Raw genomic sequence first — 20,099 nt, 5'->3', positions numbered from 1 at the left:
ATTGAATTTTATTTGAAGAGACCAAGTGAGGCTTTTGTGAGCGTATTGGTAAGATTTTAATTTAATTTTATTTCACTAACCATGTCTCAAAGTCCCAGATAAAATGTAGGGCAACCAAACTTACCAATGCAAGCACTCATTGGCGAAATGATGCGAATATTTCATGAAGAGTTCGATGTTCTTCATGAAAAGATAGATCAACGTCAGGATCATCAGCCCAGAATAATGGGGTTCCTAGGAGACAACAACAACCACTCCCAAAATAAGATGTTCAAGATAATATTGAGGACGAAGAACAAGCATCATTCCAAGAACCTAAATGTGATATTGTTGATGATAACTTAAGTAACATCAAGATCAAAATTCCTCAATTCTGTGTAAAGACTGATCCTAAAGCCTATCTCAAATGGGAAAGTAAGGTTGAACATGTTTTTAGTTGCCACAACTATTCCAAGATAAAGAAAGTGAAATTGAAAGCCATGGAGTTCATAGACTATGCTTTAATATGGCATGATCAACTTACCCTTAACAGAAGGAGGAATAGAGAACGACTGCTCTCAACTTGGCATGAAATGAAAGGTATAATGCAAAAATGATTTATTCCTGTTCATTATCACCGAGACTTGTTTCAAAAGTTACAAAATCTCAAGCAAGGCCAGAGGAGTGTGGAGGAGTACTATAAAGAGATGGAAGTGGCAATGATCCGAGTCAACAATAAGGAGGATCATGAAGTAACTATGGCTAGATTCATTACCAGACTTAATCCAGAAATTGCCAACACCTTTGAGTTGTACCATTACATTGAAATAGATGAGATGGTACAAATGGCAATGAAGATTGAAAGGCAACTGAATAGGATACATACATCTCGCAATGTTGCGCCCACACCATCCAAATGGAGTCAAAACAACATAAAGAATCCTACTCATCCTCCTGTCAAAGAACAAGCTGAATCTTCAAAGACTCAAAAAGTAAGTAAAGTCCCCAACCGAGGAAAACAAACCACTGAACGTTCGAGAGACATTATGTGTTTTAAATGTCTTGGGAGGGGCCACGTATCTACACAATGTCCTAACCGGATTACCATGTTCTTACTTGGAAATGGTGATATTGAATCTGAATCTGAAGAAGAGGAAGAAGCACCATTATAAGTCAATGAAGAAATGAAAATTGCGGATCTCGTTGAAAAAGGAGAAGCTCTGGTGATTAAAAGAAGTTTGAACACTCAAGTAATGGAGGACAAGGCACAACGAGAAAACATCTTTCATACTCGATGCCATGTGAATGAAAAGGTATGTTTTGTTATTATAGATTATGGAAGTTGTACTAACATGGCCAGCATAATCATTGTAGAAAAACTTGGCTTGAAAACAATGAAGCACCCGAGTCCCTATAAGCTACAATGGCTCAATGAACGAGGGGAACTCAATGTTAACAAACATGTGATAGTTCCTTTTTCAATTGGAAAATATAAGGATGAGGTTATGTGTGATGTTGTCCCTATGTACGCCAGCCATCTACTTCTTGGAAGGCCATGGCAGTATGATAAGAGGAATATCCATGATTGTTTCACCAATCAATACTCGTTAAACCATAAAGGGAAAAAGATTATCCTTACTCTTTTAATGCCAAAACAAGTTCAGAATGATCAAATCAAAATGAAAAAATGTTGAGGCTATGAAGAAAGGAAAAGCATCAGCAAGCATGGATGAAACTGATCCAAAGACAAGTGTTTATTCTTCAAACTGCTTGATACGGGAATGCCTATTGACAGAACGCAAGGTTGAAGATAATTATTCTAACTTTGAAAATGCATAATTTTCTATGACTTGCAGGATGTACACAGAGACACCAAGACGTGACCTTTGAAATTCCAAAAGATGTGTCTATTGAGTAGTAAAAGGATGCAATTTTTCATTCAAAGGATATGACCTTAGGAGGACCAATGGACATGACTCATGATTATTCAATGAACATGCCAATTGGAAAGTTATTGGTAATCACTTTTGGAATGTCAAGGAACCTAAACTTTCAAAAGAAAATGACATGGACATATCTCACACAAATACCTATTGAAGAAATCCCCATTTTTGACGAAACAACAACTATGGGATAAAGGAACGTTAAAGAGAAACCACTTTTCAATTTAAGGACAAATCGCTTTAAAGAAGGGGGATGATGTGATCCAAATCAGCATCATGAATATCCTTGCATCTCCAACCTTTCACAATAATCAAACGGGGATTTTCTCTAACTTATTCTTTAATTATACTATAGTTATGATAAAAGTTTATATACATTACATTTATAGCTATGATGATGATATTATGTAATGTATGAAGTTACTATTATGAACCACATCTTTATATGTTTATATCTTATAATACTTAGCTTTTATTATGCTTTCTTTTGTAGGTACATAGGCGGCCACATGATGGGAGCTAACTTAAAACTAGCATTGGAGTCTATGAGCTATGGAAACATGACTAGGACAACTCCGGGACAGCTCATGAACATTTTGGGACAAAGTTGCCAACTACCCTCCGAGCTCACAGCTCACTTGAGCTGGATTTTTGAGCTAGCTAAACATCTCATTTCAGCTAGAGAGTTGAACCATCATCACCACCACACAGAGTACTTCAAATATGACCTAGGTCAATTTTTGTGGAATCGTACCTTTTCGCGAATAGTTGCCATTCCAATAGATACCTTTTCACAAGGAGTTTTCCTAAGACTCACCTATATGTCCTTCATCTATGGCCAGCTCATCTTCAGCTCATACACATGGGAAGTAGCTCAATTGATGAAAGGTTACCTTACTCACAATGTGACCTTTCATAACAACTTGATACCCAATTGATGCCATGTCACTTAGACACATGTTGGAAGCCAAGTCAAGCCTAGATTGTTGCCTATCTTCATGAAATGGACGAGAGCACACCTTAAGCATCCTATGACCCCCATGTGAGTGACTCATGACCAACCCACCCATGTGCCATGTGTGTGGAACAATTAGGCGCCACGGTGAAGGGATGCCTCTCTATTCGGCCAAAGCAATATGATTATTCAAGATGGTGCCAAGATAAACCAACAAGGAGACCATTCAACCAATGACATCTCCATTCATCAAAACATCATGCATTTTCATTTAAAGTCATGTATCTAGCGGAATAGGCATGTATTTATTCGGCCAACCCTTCTAAATCCTATAAATAGAAAGGCTCATTCATTTGTAGAGGGTTTAAGAACTATATCGGTTAAGCAAACTTTCTAAGTTTATGGCATCAACCCATTTCCTAGATACTTTGAGTTCCTAGTTCTTATAATAGAGGGTTCAAGTCCCAACATACCACCCCTTACTTAAGTTTATAGAGAACGGGGATAAGCTTTCTATAGTTTTTCTTCTTCTTTGGCGTATTTAAGATACTAGTTAAACCATCACCATCTTCCATCACCTTCACGCCTATAACATCATTATTTCCAATTCCATTCCATCACCATAAAGACATCCTTCATTCATCATCAAGGCAAGCGTCCAACAACATCATTTGGAGGCCGAATTCATGATACATTGAAGGATATTTCTTCAACACTTTCGTAACCTACCTTTGATAACATCTCTATTCATTCATTTCATTTTCATTTCATTTTTTTCATTCATTTCTTATTCCATTAATCATTTCTTTATTTTATTTGTGTAGATTGCTTATTAATTCAAGTGTGGCATTTGGTGTCTCTCCTATATCGGGAAACAACAAGGCTGTCAACTTCTCCATCATTGAATAAGCTTGGATAACCTTTCATCACATTCTTTTCTTCTCATAATTAGGTTCACCTACTTCCCATGAGTCATTATTCTTTTAGCTTTTGTAACTAGTGACCTCTTTGGGTTTTGGTCTTTCTCAGCTTTTTCTTTTTTTGCTTTCCCTACCTCCTCACAAATTCTCATTTGATCTTTCAATATTTCTTTTGGCGGCATTGGCCTCAGAGTGTAAAGCTTACCATTCTAGGTTCAAAGTGTATTTGTTTACCTTACCATAGTAGGTAACATCATTGTCGTATTACCATGGTCTTCCCAGAAGGATGTCTAAAGCTTGCATTGGAATCACGTCACACCAAATTTCGTCACAATACTTGATGTGATCCTGTCTAGATCCAACTTTATCTATGACTTGATCACACCATGGAGATTATTCAAAGCTGGTTCTAAGGGAGTTCTTCCTTACTTTATCTTATATTTACTTATTTATGCATTATATACTATTATGAGCATACATATGAAGATTAGACTATACTTGAATTATCATAACATGTGCATTCATTCATTATATGGTTTGCATCATTGATTGATATTCAAGCAAATAATCTATAGTTATAATAATAATATTCATTCATTATCATATGATACATGAGTTATTATTATAACCTATAGTCCACATATTTATATATTTATATCCTATATTACTTAGCTTATAATATGCTTTCTTTTGTAGGTGCATATTCGGCCACATGATGGGAGCTGACTTAAAGCTAGCATTGGAGTCAATGAGCTTAGGAAACTTGACTAGAACAACTCCGAGACAACTCAAGAACATTTTGGGACAAAGTTGCCAGCTGACCCCCGAGCTCATAGCTCACTTGAGCTGGACTTTTGAGCTAGCTAGAGACCTCATTTCAGTTGGAGAATTGCACCGTCATCTTCACCACACAGAGCACTACAAATATGGTCTAGGTCAAATTTTATGAATTCGTACCTTTCCGCGAAGAGTTGCCATTCTGAGAAGTGCCTTTTCAAAAGGAGTTGTCCTATGACTTGTACACATGTCCTTCATCTATGGCCAACTCAACTTTAGCTCAAACTCATGGGAAGTAGCTCAAATGATGAAAGGTTGTTTCACACAAATGTGACCTTTCATAATTAGTTGTTGCCCCATTGATGCCATGTCACCTAGACACATGTTTGATGACAAGTCACGCCTAAGTTGCTGTTTATCTTCACGCCATAAAGGAGTCCACGCCTTAAGCATTCTACACCATCCATGTGAGTGCCACATGATCAGCCACCCATGTGCTTTGCATGTGAATGAATTAGGCGCCAAAATGAAAAGGCTTCTCTCTATTCGGCCTAAACATCATCATGCTTCAAGTTGGCGCCAAGATGAAGAGTTATGGGAACCATTCGGCCAAAGACATCTCCCCTCATCCAAGCATCATTTATTTTCGTTTTAAGACATGTAGTTTTCCGAAAAGACATGTATTTATTCGGCCAAGCCTTTACAAATCTATAAATAGGCTTTGGCATTCATTTGTAAAATCAACCCTTTTGATATTAAAAATCCTTTGTGAGATTATTCTCTCTTCAAGTTCTTTTTAGAATAATATCGATTAAGCAAGCCTTTTCTAAAGCTTGTGGCGTCATTCCCTCATTGATACTTCTGGTTCCTATTTTAAATAACTAGTGGGTCAAAGTCCTTTCATACCATCCCTTATAGAACTTATAAGAAACGGGTCTTTGCTCCTTTATAGCATGGGTTCTTTCTTAGTTTTATAAGATACAATCTGTCCAACACCATCTTCCATCTCCATTATCGCGCCTATATCATCACCATAGTCCATCACCATTATCACGCCTTTATCATCACTATAGTCCATCTCCATTATCACGCCTATATCATCACCATATTCCACCACCATTATCACGCCTATATTATCACCAACTTATAAATTTCCATTTCTTCATCTTTGAATTATCCTTCATCCTCAACAAGGCATTCGTCCATCATCATCATTGGAGGCCGAATCCATCATCACTTGAAGGATCATTCTACAACACTTCCGCAGCCCTTCTTTGATAACTATTCTATCCATTTCAATTCTTTCCATTTCTATTTCATTTCTTAATTATCATATTACTTAATCAATTCTTCTTCTTTTGTGCAGATTACTTTCAATCCAAGGTGTAGCATTTGGTGTCTCTCCTAGATCGGGAAACAACAAGGTTGCCAACTTCTCCATTATTGAATAAGCCTGGTTAGCCTTACATCAAGCGGTAATCAGAGCTTTGGTGGATTGACATACAAAGTGCTACAACAAAAAAAAAGCAACAAGAAAGAAGAAAAGAAAAAGACTCCTACATCAAACTTGGAGTGCAAAAGAAAGAAAAGAAAAAGAAGAAAATCAAAAGCAAAAGAAAAGTGAAGCAAGTTGCAAAGTACACTCAAAGAGAAGCACTATACAATCTGCCCAACATCAAACTTGAAGGAGGTATCCTTGTTGTTTCTTGTGAAGGAAGATAGTAAGTGTTGCAACTTGAGTTGTAAGTTATCTTCACTTATTTACTATTTCATTTCCTTTTCTTTCATCTTTTCTTATTCCATTACCTTATCATCTTTCTTAACCTTTTCTAGCCTATCCTTTATCATATACCCTAACCATTTCTAAACCGACACACAAACTAAAGAAACTTGCTCAATCTTGAGATCAGAAGGGGGATCAGAAAAAGCCAAGGATCATATCCCCGAGTGCAAACACGAGTGTGAGTGGAATCTGAACTTTCTTTGGAGTGACCAAGTGAGGCTTTGTGAGTGCGCTGGTAAGGTTTAATTTATTTTTCTACTAACAATGCCTTGTGATCTTCCATCTTACCAAACATTAGAGGACGAACAACAAAGAACAAACACATTTCACCATGTAGATGGTAAAGTGTGTCTAGTAGCTATTGACGGAGGAAGTTGTACAAACATTGCAAGCACATACACGGTGAACAAATTGGGGCTTTCAACGATTAAACATTCCAGCCCATATGAATTGCAATGGTTTAATGACGAGGAAGAGTTGATGGTCACTGAACAAGTACTTGTGCCATTCTCAATTGGAAGGTACAAAGACGAGATTCTATGCGACGTGGTACCTATGAATACGAGTCATTTGCTGTTTGGACAACCATGGCTATTTGACAAACGGGCTGTCCATGATGGATTCTCAAATCGATACTCAATCATCCACAATGAAAGAAAATTCATTTTGACTCCATTATCTCCTAGCCGAGTGAGTGAAGATCAAACTCATTTGAAAATGAGAATTGAAGCAATGAACAAGCAACTTAAACACAATGCAACTGAAGGAGAATGTTTGGAGGAAGAATCAAATGAAGAAAAGCTTTTTGAAGTTGAACAAAAGAGAGCGGATGTAGAAAACGTTGGAGTTGAAAATGAGAAGAATGAATTTGGAGAAAAAGAGGAGAGTGAAGAACAAATTTTATCTAACCTTTCTTCTCCTATCATTCCTTTTGTTTTCCAGGACCATTCAAGGGACATATCTTTTCAAGGAGATGAATCAAGAATCATGGCTGTTGGAGGACTAAAAGATGTGACTTTTGGTGATCCACAAAACATGTCTCTTGATATTTCAAAGGAAGTGTCACTTGAAATACCTAGAGTAGCAGCCGTTGACATTCCAAGTACATTGCCAATTATGAAAAGAATTCAGCAACCAACTCCCATTAAACATCCACCCTGGTTTGATATGTCTATTCATCTTGTCAATAGTTTTTCATTTACTTATTTTGATTCATTTTGCAGCAATTCAATTCATGTCCGTGGCATTATCTTTTCAATTTGTGATGACAAGGATGATTCAATAGACACAATTTGTCAAGGGAAAGAGCCAAGAGACGTGAATCATAAAGGCTTAATGGACGTGACCCTTCAAGAGCATAAAATCGTGAATTTTCATGATCCAATGGACATGACTTTTGGGATGCCAAGGAACATGATCATTCAAAGCAACATGTCTTCAACAGACATGATTTTTAACCAACCATCAAACACCAACAGGAAGTACAATTTTCCTTTATTTGTACTTAATCATGTTTTTACTTATGAGTGTTATCTTTCTTTTCAGGTAAATTACGTTCAAAGCACTTATTCAAAGGATATAACTTATGAAAAGAATCATTTAATAAAGATCCCTGTTGCATATATCGGATGGGAGGACACTAAGGAGAAGTCACATTTCGATTTGAGGACAAATCGCATAAAAGAAGGGGAGGATGATGTGATCCTGTCTAGCTCCAACTTTATCTATGACTTGATCACACCATGGAGATTATTCAAAGCTGGTTCTAAGGGAGTTCTTCCTTACTTTATCTTATATTTACTTATTTATGCATTATATACTATTATGAGCATACATATGAAGATTAGACTATACTTGAATTATCATAACATGTGAATTCATTCATTATCATATGATGCATGAGTTATTATTATAACCTATAGTCCACATATTTATATATTTATATCCTATATTACTTAGCTTATAATATGCTTTCTTTTATAGGTGCATATTCGGCCACATGATGGGAGCTGACTTAAAGCTAGCATTGGAGTCAATGAGCTTAGGAAACTTGACTAGAACAACTCCGGGACAGCTCAAGAACATTTTGGGACAAAGTTGCCAGTTGACCCCCGAGCTCATAGCTCACTTGAGCTGGACTTTTGAGCTAGCTAGAGACCTCATTTCAGCTGGAGAGTTACACCGTCATCTTCACCACACAGAGCACTACAAATATGGTCTAGGTCGAATTTTATGAATTCGTACCTTTCCGCGAAGAGTTGCCATTCCGAGAAGTGCCTTTTCAAAAGGAGCTGTCCTATGACTTGTACACATGTCCTTCATCTATGGCCAGCTCAACTTCAGCTCAAACTCATGGGAAGTAGCTCAAATGATGAAAGGTTGTTTCACACAAATGTGACCTTTCATAATTAGTTGCTGCCCCATTGATGCCATGTCACCTAGACACATGTTTGATGACAAGTCACGCCTAAGTTGCTGTTTATCTTCACGCCATGAAGGAGTTCACGCCTTAAGCATTTTACACCATCCATGTGAGTGCCACATGATCAGCCACCCATGTGCTTTGCATGTGAATGAATTAGGCGCCAAAATGAAAAGGCTTCTCTCTATTCAGTCTAAACATCATCATGCTTCAAGTTGGCGCCAAGATGAAGAGTTATGGGAACCATTTGGCCAAAGACATCTCCCCTCATCCAAGCATCATTTATTTTCGTTTTAAGACATGTAGTTTTCTGAAAAGACATGTATTTATTCGGCCAAGCCTTTACAAATCTATAAATAGGCTTTGGCATTCATTTGTAAAATCAACCCTTTTGATATTAAAAATCCTTTGTGAGATTATTCTCTCTTCAAGTTCTTTTTAGAACTATATCGATTAAGCAAGCCTTTTCTAAAGCTTGTGGCGTCATTCCCTCATTGATACTTCTGGTTCCTAGTTTAAATAACTAGTGGGTCAAAGTCCTTTCATACCATCCCTTATAGAACTTATAAGAAACGGTTCTTTGCTCATTTATAGCATTGGTTCTTTCTTAGTTCTATAAGATACAATCTGTCCAACACCATCTTCCATCTCCATTATCACGCCTATATCATCACCATAGTCCATCACCATTATCACGCCTTTATCATCACTATAGTCCATCTCCATTATCACGCCTATATCATCACCATATTCCACCACCATTATCACGCCTATATTATCACCAACTTATAAATTTCCATTTCTTCATCTTTGAATTATCATTCATCCTCAACAAGGCATTCGTCCATCATCATCATTGGAGGCCGAATCCATCATCACTTGAAGGATCATTCTACAACACTTCCGCAGCCCTTTTTTGATAACTATTCTATCCATTTCAATTCTTTCCATTTCAATTTCATTTCTTAATTATCATATTACTTAATCAATTCTTCTTCTTTTGTGTAGATTACTTTCAATCCAAGGTGTAGCATTTGGTGTCTCTCCTAGATCGGGAAACAACAAGGTTGCCAACTTCTCCATTATTGAAGAAGCCTGGTTAGCCTTACATCAATAATTGCCCATCTGTAGTTTGACTAGGCATTGTTTGGTAACTTTTAAGTGCTGGAAACAAGGTAAAGAATAACATTAGAACAATATAAACAAAAGATAAAGAACATAAAAATAAAGTATGATAATCAAGAAATCAAACGATCTCCCTTGTGAAGGTGGATGATGGTGAGGATGAATTTGTGGAAAATAGATGGATAATGTCCTATCGAGCCATCCTAGTCGTAATGAAAAGGAAAATATGAGAATATGGCTTTAACCAACCCTCATAGTTGCGATGAAAAGGCAAATTTGAGTGTGAAGATTAATCTTCATCACAAGAACTTGAAAGAACTCCAGGAGAAGAAGCTTCAAAGGCACAAGGTAATCAACACTTGCAAAAACGAAGTGAAGTTGTATTATTAATCAAAGAAATATGTTTTACAAAGTTGAATGAATCCTCCTTTATATAGGGGATGAGTTCTAAATTTCTTAAATAACTAATGAATAAAATAATAACAAACTAAACATGTCTTAGTTCTAATTCCTAATAAAATAATAATAACAAAAAATAATGTTTTAACTGAACCTTAATTCCAAATAAAATAATAAATATAATCCTAAAAGACAATGCATCGTACTATGTTAAATTATATTAAAAATAATCAATAAAAATATTAAAAATTTGTAATATTTACAAAATCATGTATTAATCCCATAAAAGATTTTCTGCATGCATTGTCTTCACTAAAATGGCTATATTCTGAGTTTCTGATGTCATATTGATGCAATTCAAGAACTGTTGGAAACATAAGAGATAGATAGTCATATATAAAGAAGACATGTTGACCAAATATGATGTGATCCCATTCAGCATCATGGATAATCCAACCTTACAAGGGAAGAGACTTTCTAACTTTACACATATATATGCTTATTTCAAATATTTTAATATAGTTATTTTCATCTACATATATTATATCTATAGTTATTATGATGATAACTTATCCATTAATATGTGAGATATAAGTTATCATAATATACTATAGTTCACTTTCTTATATTATACATTATATAAGTTCATTTACTTAGTTTATTTCTTTATGTTATGCATGTAGGCACATTCAGCCAATACTTGGGAGCTATATTGGAGCTAAATGGAGCATGAAAAAGCAAGCATACTTATATGGGAACGATTAGGAGAGCATAAAAAGCAAATTGGTGAAAAGTTGTTTTGAGGCTGTGAGCTCATAGCTGGATTGAGCTGAAGAATTGAGCTACAAGATGACTTCATTTCAGCTGGGGAGCTGATGTAAGGCTAACCAGGCTTCTTCAATAATGGAGAAGTTGGAAACCTTGTTGTTTCCCGATCTAGGAGAGACACCAAATGCTACACCTTGGATTGAAAGTAATCTGCACAAAAGAAGAAGAATTGATTAAGTAATATGATAATTAAGAAATGAAATAGAAATGGAAAGAATTGAAATGGATAGAATAGTTATCAAAGAAGGGCTGCGGAAGTGTTGTAGAATGATCCTTCAAGTGATGATGGATTCGGCCTCCAATGATGATGATGGACGAATGCCTTGTTGAGGATGAAGGATAATTCAAAGATGAAGAAATGGAAATTTATAAGTTGGTGATAATATAGGCGTGATAATGGTGGTGGAATATGGTGATGATATAGGCGTGATAATGGAGATGGACTATAGTGATGATAAAGGCGTGATAATCGTGATGGACTATGGTGATGATATAGGCGTGATAATGGAGATGGAAGATGGTGTTGGACAGATTGTATCTTATAAAACTAAGAAGGAACCAATGCTATAAAGGAGCAAAGACCCGTTTCTTATAAGTTCTATAAGGGATGGTATGAAAGGACTTTGACCCACTAGTTATTTAAACTAGGAACCAGAAGTATCAATGAGGGAATGATGCCACAAGCTTTAGAAAAGGCTTGCTTAATCGATATAGTTCTAAAAAGAACTTGAAGAGAGAATAATCTCACAAAAGATTTTTAATATCAAAAGGGTTCAGTTACAAATGAAATGCAATAGCCTATTTATAGTTTTCAAAGGGTTTAGACCGAATAGATACTTGATGGTTCGGCCAAAGTTGAAACCCCTTTGAAAATACATGATTTTTGATGAAAATACATGATTTAAATGAAGATACATTCTCTTGGCCGAATGGTTATGTGTTGGTTCGGCCCTAAGGTTGATTTGAATGCATTTGGAAGTTATTTGGGCGCCAAAATGAAGAGGAAAGAGTCTTTGGCCGAATAGGAAGCATCCCTTGGTGTTTTGGCGCCAATTTGATGTCACATGGAGTGCACATGCTTGAATGATGCACATGGCAGCCTATTTGAACGTACATGGGTCTTATTGCAAGGCTTTGGTGATGTTACAACCATAGGATGGTGTCTTGAAGTCCATGGAATGAATATGGCAGCAACTAGGCGTGACTTGGCTTCCAACATGCATCTAGGTGTCATGTCCTTCATTGGGCAGCAACTTGTCATGAAAGGTCACATTATGTGGAAGGTAACCTTTCATCATTTGAGGTACTTTACAAGTGTTTGAGCTGAAAATGAGCTGGCCATAGATGCAATACATGTCAATGAGTCTTAGGACAGCTCCTTGTGAAAGGGTACTTCTCGGATTGGAAACTCTTCGCGAAAAGGTACGAATTCACAAAATTCAACCTAGACCATATTTGTAGTGCTCTATGTGGTGAAGATGATGGTGCAACTCTCCAGCTGAAAAGAAGTCTCTAGCTAGCTCAAAAATCCAGCTCAAATGAGCTATGAGCTCGGAGGTCAGCTGACAACTTTTCATCATTTGTTCTTCATGATCTCCCGAGTCATCTTATGGAAGTTTTCCTAGCTCATTGACTCTCATGCTAGCTTTAAATCAGTTCCCAACATGTGGCCGAACATGCACCTACAAAAGAAAGCATAATATAAGCTAAGTATATGAATTATTATAAAGTAATAAGAATGTGCATATTATAAAGATGTGAACTATAGGTTATAATAATAACTCATGCATCATACGATAATGAATGAATATTATTATTACAACTATAGATTATATGCATGAATATCAATCAATGATGCAAACCATAGGACATAATGAATGAATGCACATGTTATGATAATTCAAGCATAGTCTAATATGAAATTGTATGCTTATAATAACATATAGTGCATAAATAAGTAAATATAAGATAAAGTAAGGTAGAACTCCCTTAGAACCAGATTTGAATAACCTCCATGGTGTGATCAAATCATGGAGAAATTTGGAGCTAGACAGGATCACATCATCCTCCCCTTCTTTTGAGCGATTTGTCCTCAAATCGAAAGGTGACTTCTCCTTAGTGTCCTCCCATCCGATATATGCAACAGGGATCTTTATGAAATGATTCTTTTCATAAGTCATATCCTTTGAATAAGTGCTTTGAACGTACATGACCTGAAAAGAAAGATAACTCTCATAAGTAAAAACATGATTAAATATAAATAAAGGAAAATTGTACTTCATGTTGGTGTTTGATGGTTGGTTAAAAATCATGTCTGTTGAAGACATGTTGCTTTGAATGATCATGTTCCTTGGCATCCCAAAAGTCATGTCCATTGGATCATGAAAATTCATGATTTTATGCTCTTGAAGGGTCATGTCCATTAAGCCTTTATGATTCACGTCTCTTGGCTCTTTCCCTTGACAAATTGTGTCTTTTGAATCATCCTTGTCATCACAAATTGATAAGATAATGCCACAGACATGAATTGAATTGCTGCAAAATGAATCAAAATAAGTAAATGAAAAACTATTGACAAGATGAATGGACACATCTGCCATCAAACTAGGGCAGATGTTTAATGGGAGTTGGTTGCTGAATTCTTTTCATAATTGGCAATGCACTTGGTATTTCAACAAACACAACTCTTGGCACTTCAAGTGACGCTTCTCTTGGAACTTCAAACGACGTTATCTTTGAAACATCAAGAGATATGTTTCGTTGACCACCAAAAGTAACAACTATTTGTTCTTCAAAAGTCACATCTTTTAGTCCTCCAAAAGCCATGATTCTTGAATCATCACCTTGAAAAGACACGTCTCTGAAATTGCCCTGTAAAACAGAAATAATGATAGGAGAAGAAAGGTTAGATAAAATTTGTTCTTCACTCTCCTCTTTTTCTCCAAATTTATCTTTCTCATTTTCAACTCCAATGTTTTCTTCATCTACTCTTTGATTCTCATTAATTTCAACATTTTTGAATGATTCCATTCTTTTCTTCAAATGTTGCTGCTCTTCATTCACTTGACTAGGAGAAAGTGGCGTCAAAGTGAATTTCTTGCCATTATGGGTTATAGAAAATCTTTTTGTAAACCCATCATGGATTGCTCGTCTATAGAATTGCCACGGTCTTTGATATAGTCACGTCTACACCAGATCCGGAGGTCATGCCACACGGTCCCATTACTAGGTCAAGGGCCAAACAATTCAGGGAAGTGCTCTTAACTAAGTGTCTTGAAGCTTTTGATTCATTTGATAACTTAACACTCTCTAATGTTATGTTATATAATGTTTTAATAGCTAAAGAATAACTTAGTATGAATTCATATTATACATTGTTATTTTAATATGTTAAACATGTTAGGATAGTTTTATTATCATATTAAGCATGATTATTATATATACATCAAGGCAGCATACTTATAATGCATTTCATTAGTTTATTTGCATTCATATTAACTCTTAGGCTTTATACATTATCTTACACATATTAGGAGATGATGTACTTAGCTCATGACCATCATACTTAGCTCACATTACCATAAACAAACATGGCAGCAAGGTATTTAGCTCGTTTTAGCTCAATATCATGAACTTACCTTGTTTCCTTGCACATATAGGTACAATGGAGTATGATGCACGTTGAGGTAGCTTGGTGAAAGATTTGGAAGTCACATACAGCTCACAAACAGCTCACAAAGTACAAGGCAGCTCATGGAATGCTAAGGGAAGCTCGATTCAGCTGGAGAAGCTTCAGGCTAGCTAAACTTAGCTAGTTGGACTATTTGAAGCTGAGTTGCTAAAAGTGATGACAAAGGTAGCTGAATGTAGCTGAACATGCTGTTATGGAGCTCAAAAGGACTCGGCTAGGAAGATCATTCATAAACAGCCCCATTCTTGCTAGCTAGCTCAACACTCAAGCTAGCTTGGAAGGAGACACATGCACGCCCAAGATGGAGCACATGACCAGCCATCATTCTATGCGCAAGGCTACACCACAAGCATCCTAGAGAGGCCATGTGCACGCCTTGTGACCAGACCACCATGTGATAGGCGTGTGACTTCATTTAGGCGCCAAGATGAAGAGTCCTCTTACCATTCGGCTAAGCACTCCTTTCTCTCTAATTTGGCGCCAACTTGAAGGGGTACAAGCACTATTCGGCCAAAGGATATTTTCTTCCATTTAAACCGAACCATCCTGTCTATTTGTAATTAAATTATGTCATTTTATAGAGGCACAAGGGCTGGCCGAAACCTCTTGTAACCATTCGGCCATATCCTTCCATTTCCTATAAATAGGAAAGCATATTTCATTTGTAACTAGACCTTTTTATTCAATTAAAGTGAGATTATTCTCTTCTTAAGTCCTGGTGACTTTTTATCGACTTATCAAGTATTTTATACTTGTGGCGTCAACCCCTTTTCTTTCATCTTGATACTTCTGGTTCCTAGTTCATATAACTAGTGGGTCAAAGTACTTAATACCACCCCTTGAAGAAGCAATATAAAGATTGGGTCTCTGCTCTCTATAGCATTGGTTCTTCTTTGAGATTTCTTCAAGATACTATCCTCACAATCATTCCTTTATTTCATCTCCATAACCATACCCTTATCAACTATCTTCCGCTTCCATCACTCATTATTTAAATAGCCTACCATTTCATCCCTACGTCTACCACCCTTAACCATTCTATTTTGAGCCATTCACTTTGCAGGTTGTTTTGCTTCCTTCCTAGATCCACAATCATTTGAAAAGGTACAAGTACCTTACATCAAGCGGTAATCAGAGCTTTGGTGGAAGAAGCAACGTGCAACAACAACAAAAAGAAAAATACAAAAAGAAGTGCAAAAGTGAAGTGCAAAGTCAAAGAAAAAGAAAAAAAATCAGCAAAGAAAATTGAAGGACTCAAAAGTCAAAGCACTCAAAAAGAAGAAAAAGCAAAGAAAAGAAAGAAAAGTTGGAAGCACTCATCAACAATTCTCATCACCAAGCATTTTCAAGTAAGCCTTTAAAATTGATTGTGGTGATAGAAGGTTGTGAAGTGACTTGTGTAAGTAACTCTTTCATTCTCTTCTTTCTAATTTCTAAGCCACCTTTTCAATTATATTTGTTTTCCATTCATACTAACCATTTGCAGCCGACGCCAAACAAGTGAAATTACTCGATATAGTCTTGAGTAAAAGTTCATTAGAACTTGAGATAAGAGAATTGAGGAAAAAGGCTGGAGCGTGTGTGAGATCAAAAGAGGACAAGTAAAAGCCATTAAAGTCCTAGAGTGCAAACACGAGCGGATTGAGTGACATCAAGTTTTCTTGGAGTGACTCGTGAGGCTTTGTGAGAGAATATTCTGGTAAGGTCCTACACACATTTCAATTTTTCCTTATTTGCTAACATGTCTCTTCCATCCAACATTTTTGTAGTCAAAAGGACTTTGAACATTCAAAGTCAAGATGATGAACAAAGAGAAAACATCTTCCATACCAAATGTCACGTGGGAGATAAAATTTGTGTGGTGATCATTGATGGAGGAAGTTGTACCAATGTAGCAAGTACTCACATGGTGGAAAAGTTGGGTCTCAAGACTTCCAAACATCCTCATCCTTACAAACTCCAATGGCTCAACGATGTGGGAGAAGCCAAGGTAACCAAGCAAATGATTGTACCTTTCTCAATTGGAAGATACAATGATGAAGTCCTTTGTGATGTGGTACCCATGAGTGCAAGTCACCTTATACTAGGACGTCCTTGGCAATATGATAAGAAAGCCACCCATGACGGATTCTCTAACAAGTACTCATTCCAACATCAGGGAAAGAAAATCATATTGGCACCTTTGTTACCAAGCCAAGTTCAGGAATGTCAAGTGACCCTCAAATCACGCATAGAAGAATGGGCGAAAGAAAAGAAGGCCAAAGAAATCCATACTCCAAAAATGAATATCTATGCCAGCAGAGGAGATATTCGGAAACATTTATCAACTAAGAAAGCTCTACTTATACTTATGTATAAGGAAAGTTTTCTCCTTACTAACCCTCCTAAAGGTTTGCCTTCTTCTATTTCTAATCTTTTGCAGGAATTTGAGGATATGTTTCCTGAGGAAATTCCCGATGGATTACCACCGATTAGAGGAATTGAACATCAAATTGATTTCATTCCTGGAGCCACCATTCCTAATAGACCAGCATATAGGAGTAATCCTGAAGAAACAAAGGAATTGCAAAAACAAGTCAAAGAACTCCTAAACAAAGGTTACATTCGAGAAAGCTTAAGTCCATGTGATGTTCCCGTTTTATTGGTACCAAAGAAAGATGGAACTTGGAGAATGTGCGTGGATTGTAGAGCAGTGAATCAAATCACTATCAAATATAGGCACCCTATACCTCGGTTGGATGATATGCTTGATGAACTTAGCGGGGCCAATATCTTCTCCAAAATTGATTTGAAAAGTGGCTACCACCAGATAAGAATGAAGGAAGGTGATGAGTGGAAAACTGCGTTCAAAACCAAACAAGGTTTGTATGAATGGTTAGTCATGCCTTTTGGCTTGAATAATGCCCCTAGTACTTTTATGCGTTTAATGAATCATGTCCTTCGGCCTTATATTGGTAAGTTTTGTGTTGTTTACTTTGATGCTATTTTGATATACAGTAAGTCATTGAAAGATCATGTTGAACACTTACGATCTATTCTTAGCACTTTGAGAGAAGAACATTTATATGCTAATCTCAAAAAGTGTGATTTTTGTACTAATCAAGTTACTTTCTTAGGCTTTATTGTAAGTTCACAGGGATTATCAGTGGATCCAGAGAAGATTAAGGCAATACAAGAATGGCCAAAACCGGTTAATGTCAGTCAAGTTCGAAGTTTCCATGGATTAGCCAGCTTTTACAGAAGGTTTGTACCAAACTTTAGTTCCATTGCTGCACCCTTAACAGGGATTATTAAGAAGAATTCAAACTTCTCTTGGGGCAATGAACAAGATAAATCTTTCAACGAACTCAAAGATTGTTTGACAAAGGCCCCATTACTAGTCTTGCCAAACTTTGAGAAAACATTTGAAGTTGAATGTGATGCTTCCGGAATTGGAATTGGTGCTGTTCTAAGTCAAGAAGGAAAACCCATTGCCTATTTTAGTGAAAAACTAAATGGTGCAACTCTGAACTATCCAACATATGACAAAGAGATGTATGCACTCATTCGAGCATTGGAAACTTGGCAGCACTATTTATTGCCAAAGGAATTCGTGATACACACTGACCATGAAGCATTAAAGCATATCAAAGGACAACACAAACTCAACAAGAGACATGCCAAATGGGTTGAATTTCTTGAGTCTTTTCCATATGTCATCCACTATAAGAGAGGAAAGGATAATGTCGTGGCAGATGCTCTTTCACGCAGGTATGTTTTACTTAACACTTTGGATTCCAAACTTCTTGGTTTTTCATTCATTAAGGAACATTATGCTACTGATTTGGACTTTGGAGAAAGGTATAAGTTATGTGAAACAGGTGCTCATGATAAGTATTATCAGCATAATGGATATCTTTTCAAAGAAGGACGATTATGTATTCCACAAGGTTCCATAAGAGAAGTGTTAACCAAAGAAGCACATGAAGGAGGAATCATGGGACACTTTGGAGTTGAAAAGACTCTTAACATTCTGAAAGAACACCTCTTTTGGCCAAAGATGAAAAGGTATGTTGAAAAGGTATGTGAAAGGTGTTTAGTATGTAAAAGGGCAAATCAAGAGTCATGCCTCATGGATTATACATGCCTTTGCCAATACCAACCATGCCATGGATAGATATTTCAATGGACTTTGTTTTAGGTTTACCAAAAACAAAGAGTGGGAAGGATTCAATATTTGTGGTGGTTGATCGTTTCTCCAAAATGGCTCACTTTATACCATGTCACAAGACTGATGATGCTATTTTTGTTGCCAACTTATTCTTCCGAGAAGTGGTAAGGTTACATGGACTTCCTCGAACTATTGTGTCAGATAGAGATGTTAAGTTCCTAAGTCATTTTTGGAGGACTTTGTGGAGTAAAATAGGCACACAACTGCTATTCTCTACTACATGTCATCCTCAAACGGATGGTCAAACTGAAGTAGTTAATAGAGTTTTATCAACGCTACTACGATCCATCATCAAGAAAAATATTAAGACATGGGAAGAATGCCTACCACACGTGGAATTTGCATACAACCGAACCATTCACTCGGCAACTAAACATTCTCCATTTGAGGTAGTGTATGGTTTCAACTCTTTAACTCCTTTGGACTTACTTCCTTTACCTTATGATCAGATAGTGAACAAAGATGGAAAGAACAAAGCAGAATTTGTTAAAAGACTCCATCAACAAGTCAAGGACAATATTGAGAGAAGAACAAGACAATATGAACAACAAGCAAACAAAGGAAGGAAGAAGGTAACTTTTGACATAGGAGATTGGGTTTGGGTACACTTTAGGAAGGAAAGATTCCCAAACCAAAGGAAGTCTAAACTATTACCCTGAGGAGATGGTCCATTTCAGATTAAAGAAAAGATCAACGACAATGCCTATAAAATTGAATTGCCCAGTGAGTTTGGTGGCGTCAGTGCTTCATTCAACATCACTGACTTATCTCCCTTTGAGGATGGACACGATTTGGGGACAAATCGCTTAAAAGAAGGGGGGATGATATAGTCACGTCTACACCAGATCCGGAGGTCATGCCACACGGTCCCATTACTAGGTCAAGGGCCAAACAATTCAGGGAAGTGCTCTTAACTAAGTGTCTTGAAGCTTTTGATTCATTTGATAACTTAACACTCTCTAATGTTATGTTATATAATGTTTTAATAGCTAAAGAATAACTTAGTATGAATTCATATTATACATTGTTATTTTAATATGTTAAACATGTTAGGATAGTTTTATTAT

At 36.6% G+C, this 20,099-nt stretch overlaps 1 protein-coding gene across 1 annotated transcript in view; it reads left to right on the top strand.

The window, feature by feature from the left end:
- The window catches only part of LOC120142450, a gene marked incomplete at both ends in the record, with an annotated part of 71,523 nt that extends 51,778 nt beyond the window's left edge, over positions 1-19,745 (top strand). Inside the window, 5 exon segments of the mRNA XM_039157143.1 lie at positions 17,245-17,506; positions 17,939-18,576; positions 18,706-18,925; positions 18,928-19,475; positions 19,629-19,745. Coding sequence (XP_039013074.1) covers positions 17,245-17,506; positions 17,939-18,576; positions 18,706-18,925; positions 18,928-19,475; positions 19,629-19,745 — 1,785 coding nt within the window.
- Between the last annotated feature and the right edge of the window lie 354 nt (positions 19,746-20,099).

This window comes from Hibiscus syriacus, unplaced genomic scaffold (genome assembly GCF_006381635.1).
Source record: "Hibiscus syriacus cultivar Baekdansim isolate YM2019G1 unplaced genomic scaffold, ASM638163v2 tig00110830_pilon, whole genome shotgun sequence".
NCBI classification, from domain to species: domain Eukaryota; kingdom Viridiplantae; phylum Streptophyta; class Magnoliopsida; order Malvales; family Malvaceae; genus Hibiscus; species Hibiscus syriacus.
This window is presented reverse-complemented; position numbering and strand designations above follow the sequence as displayed.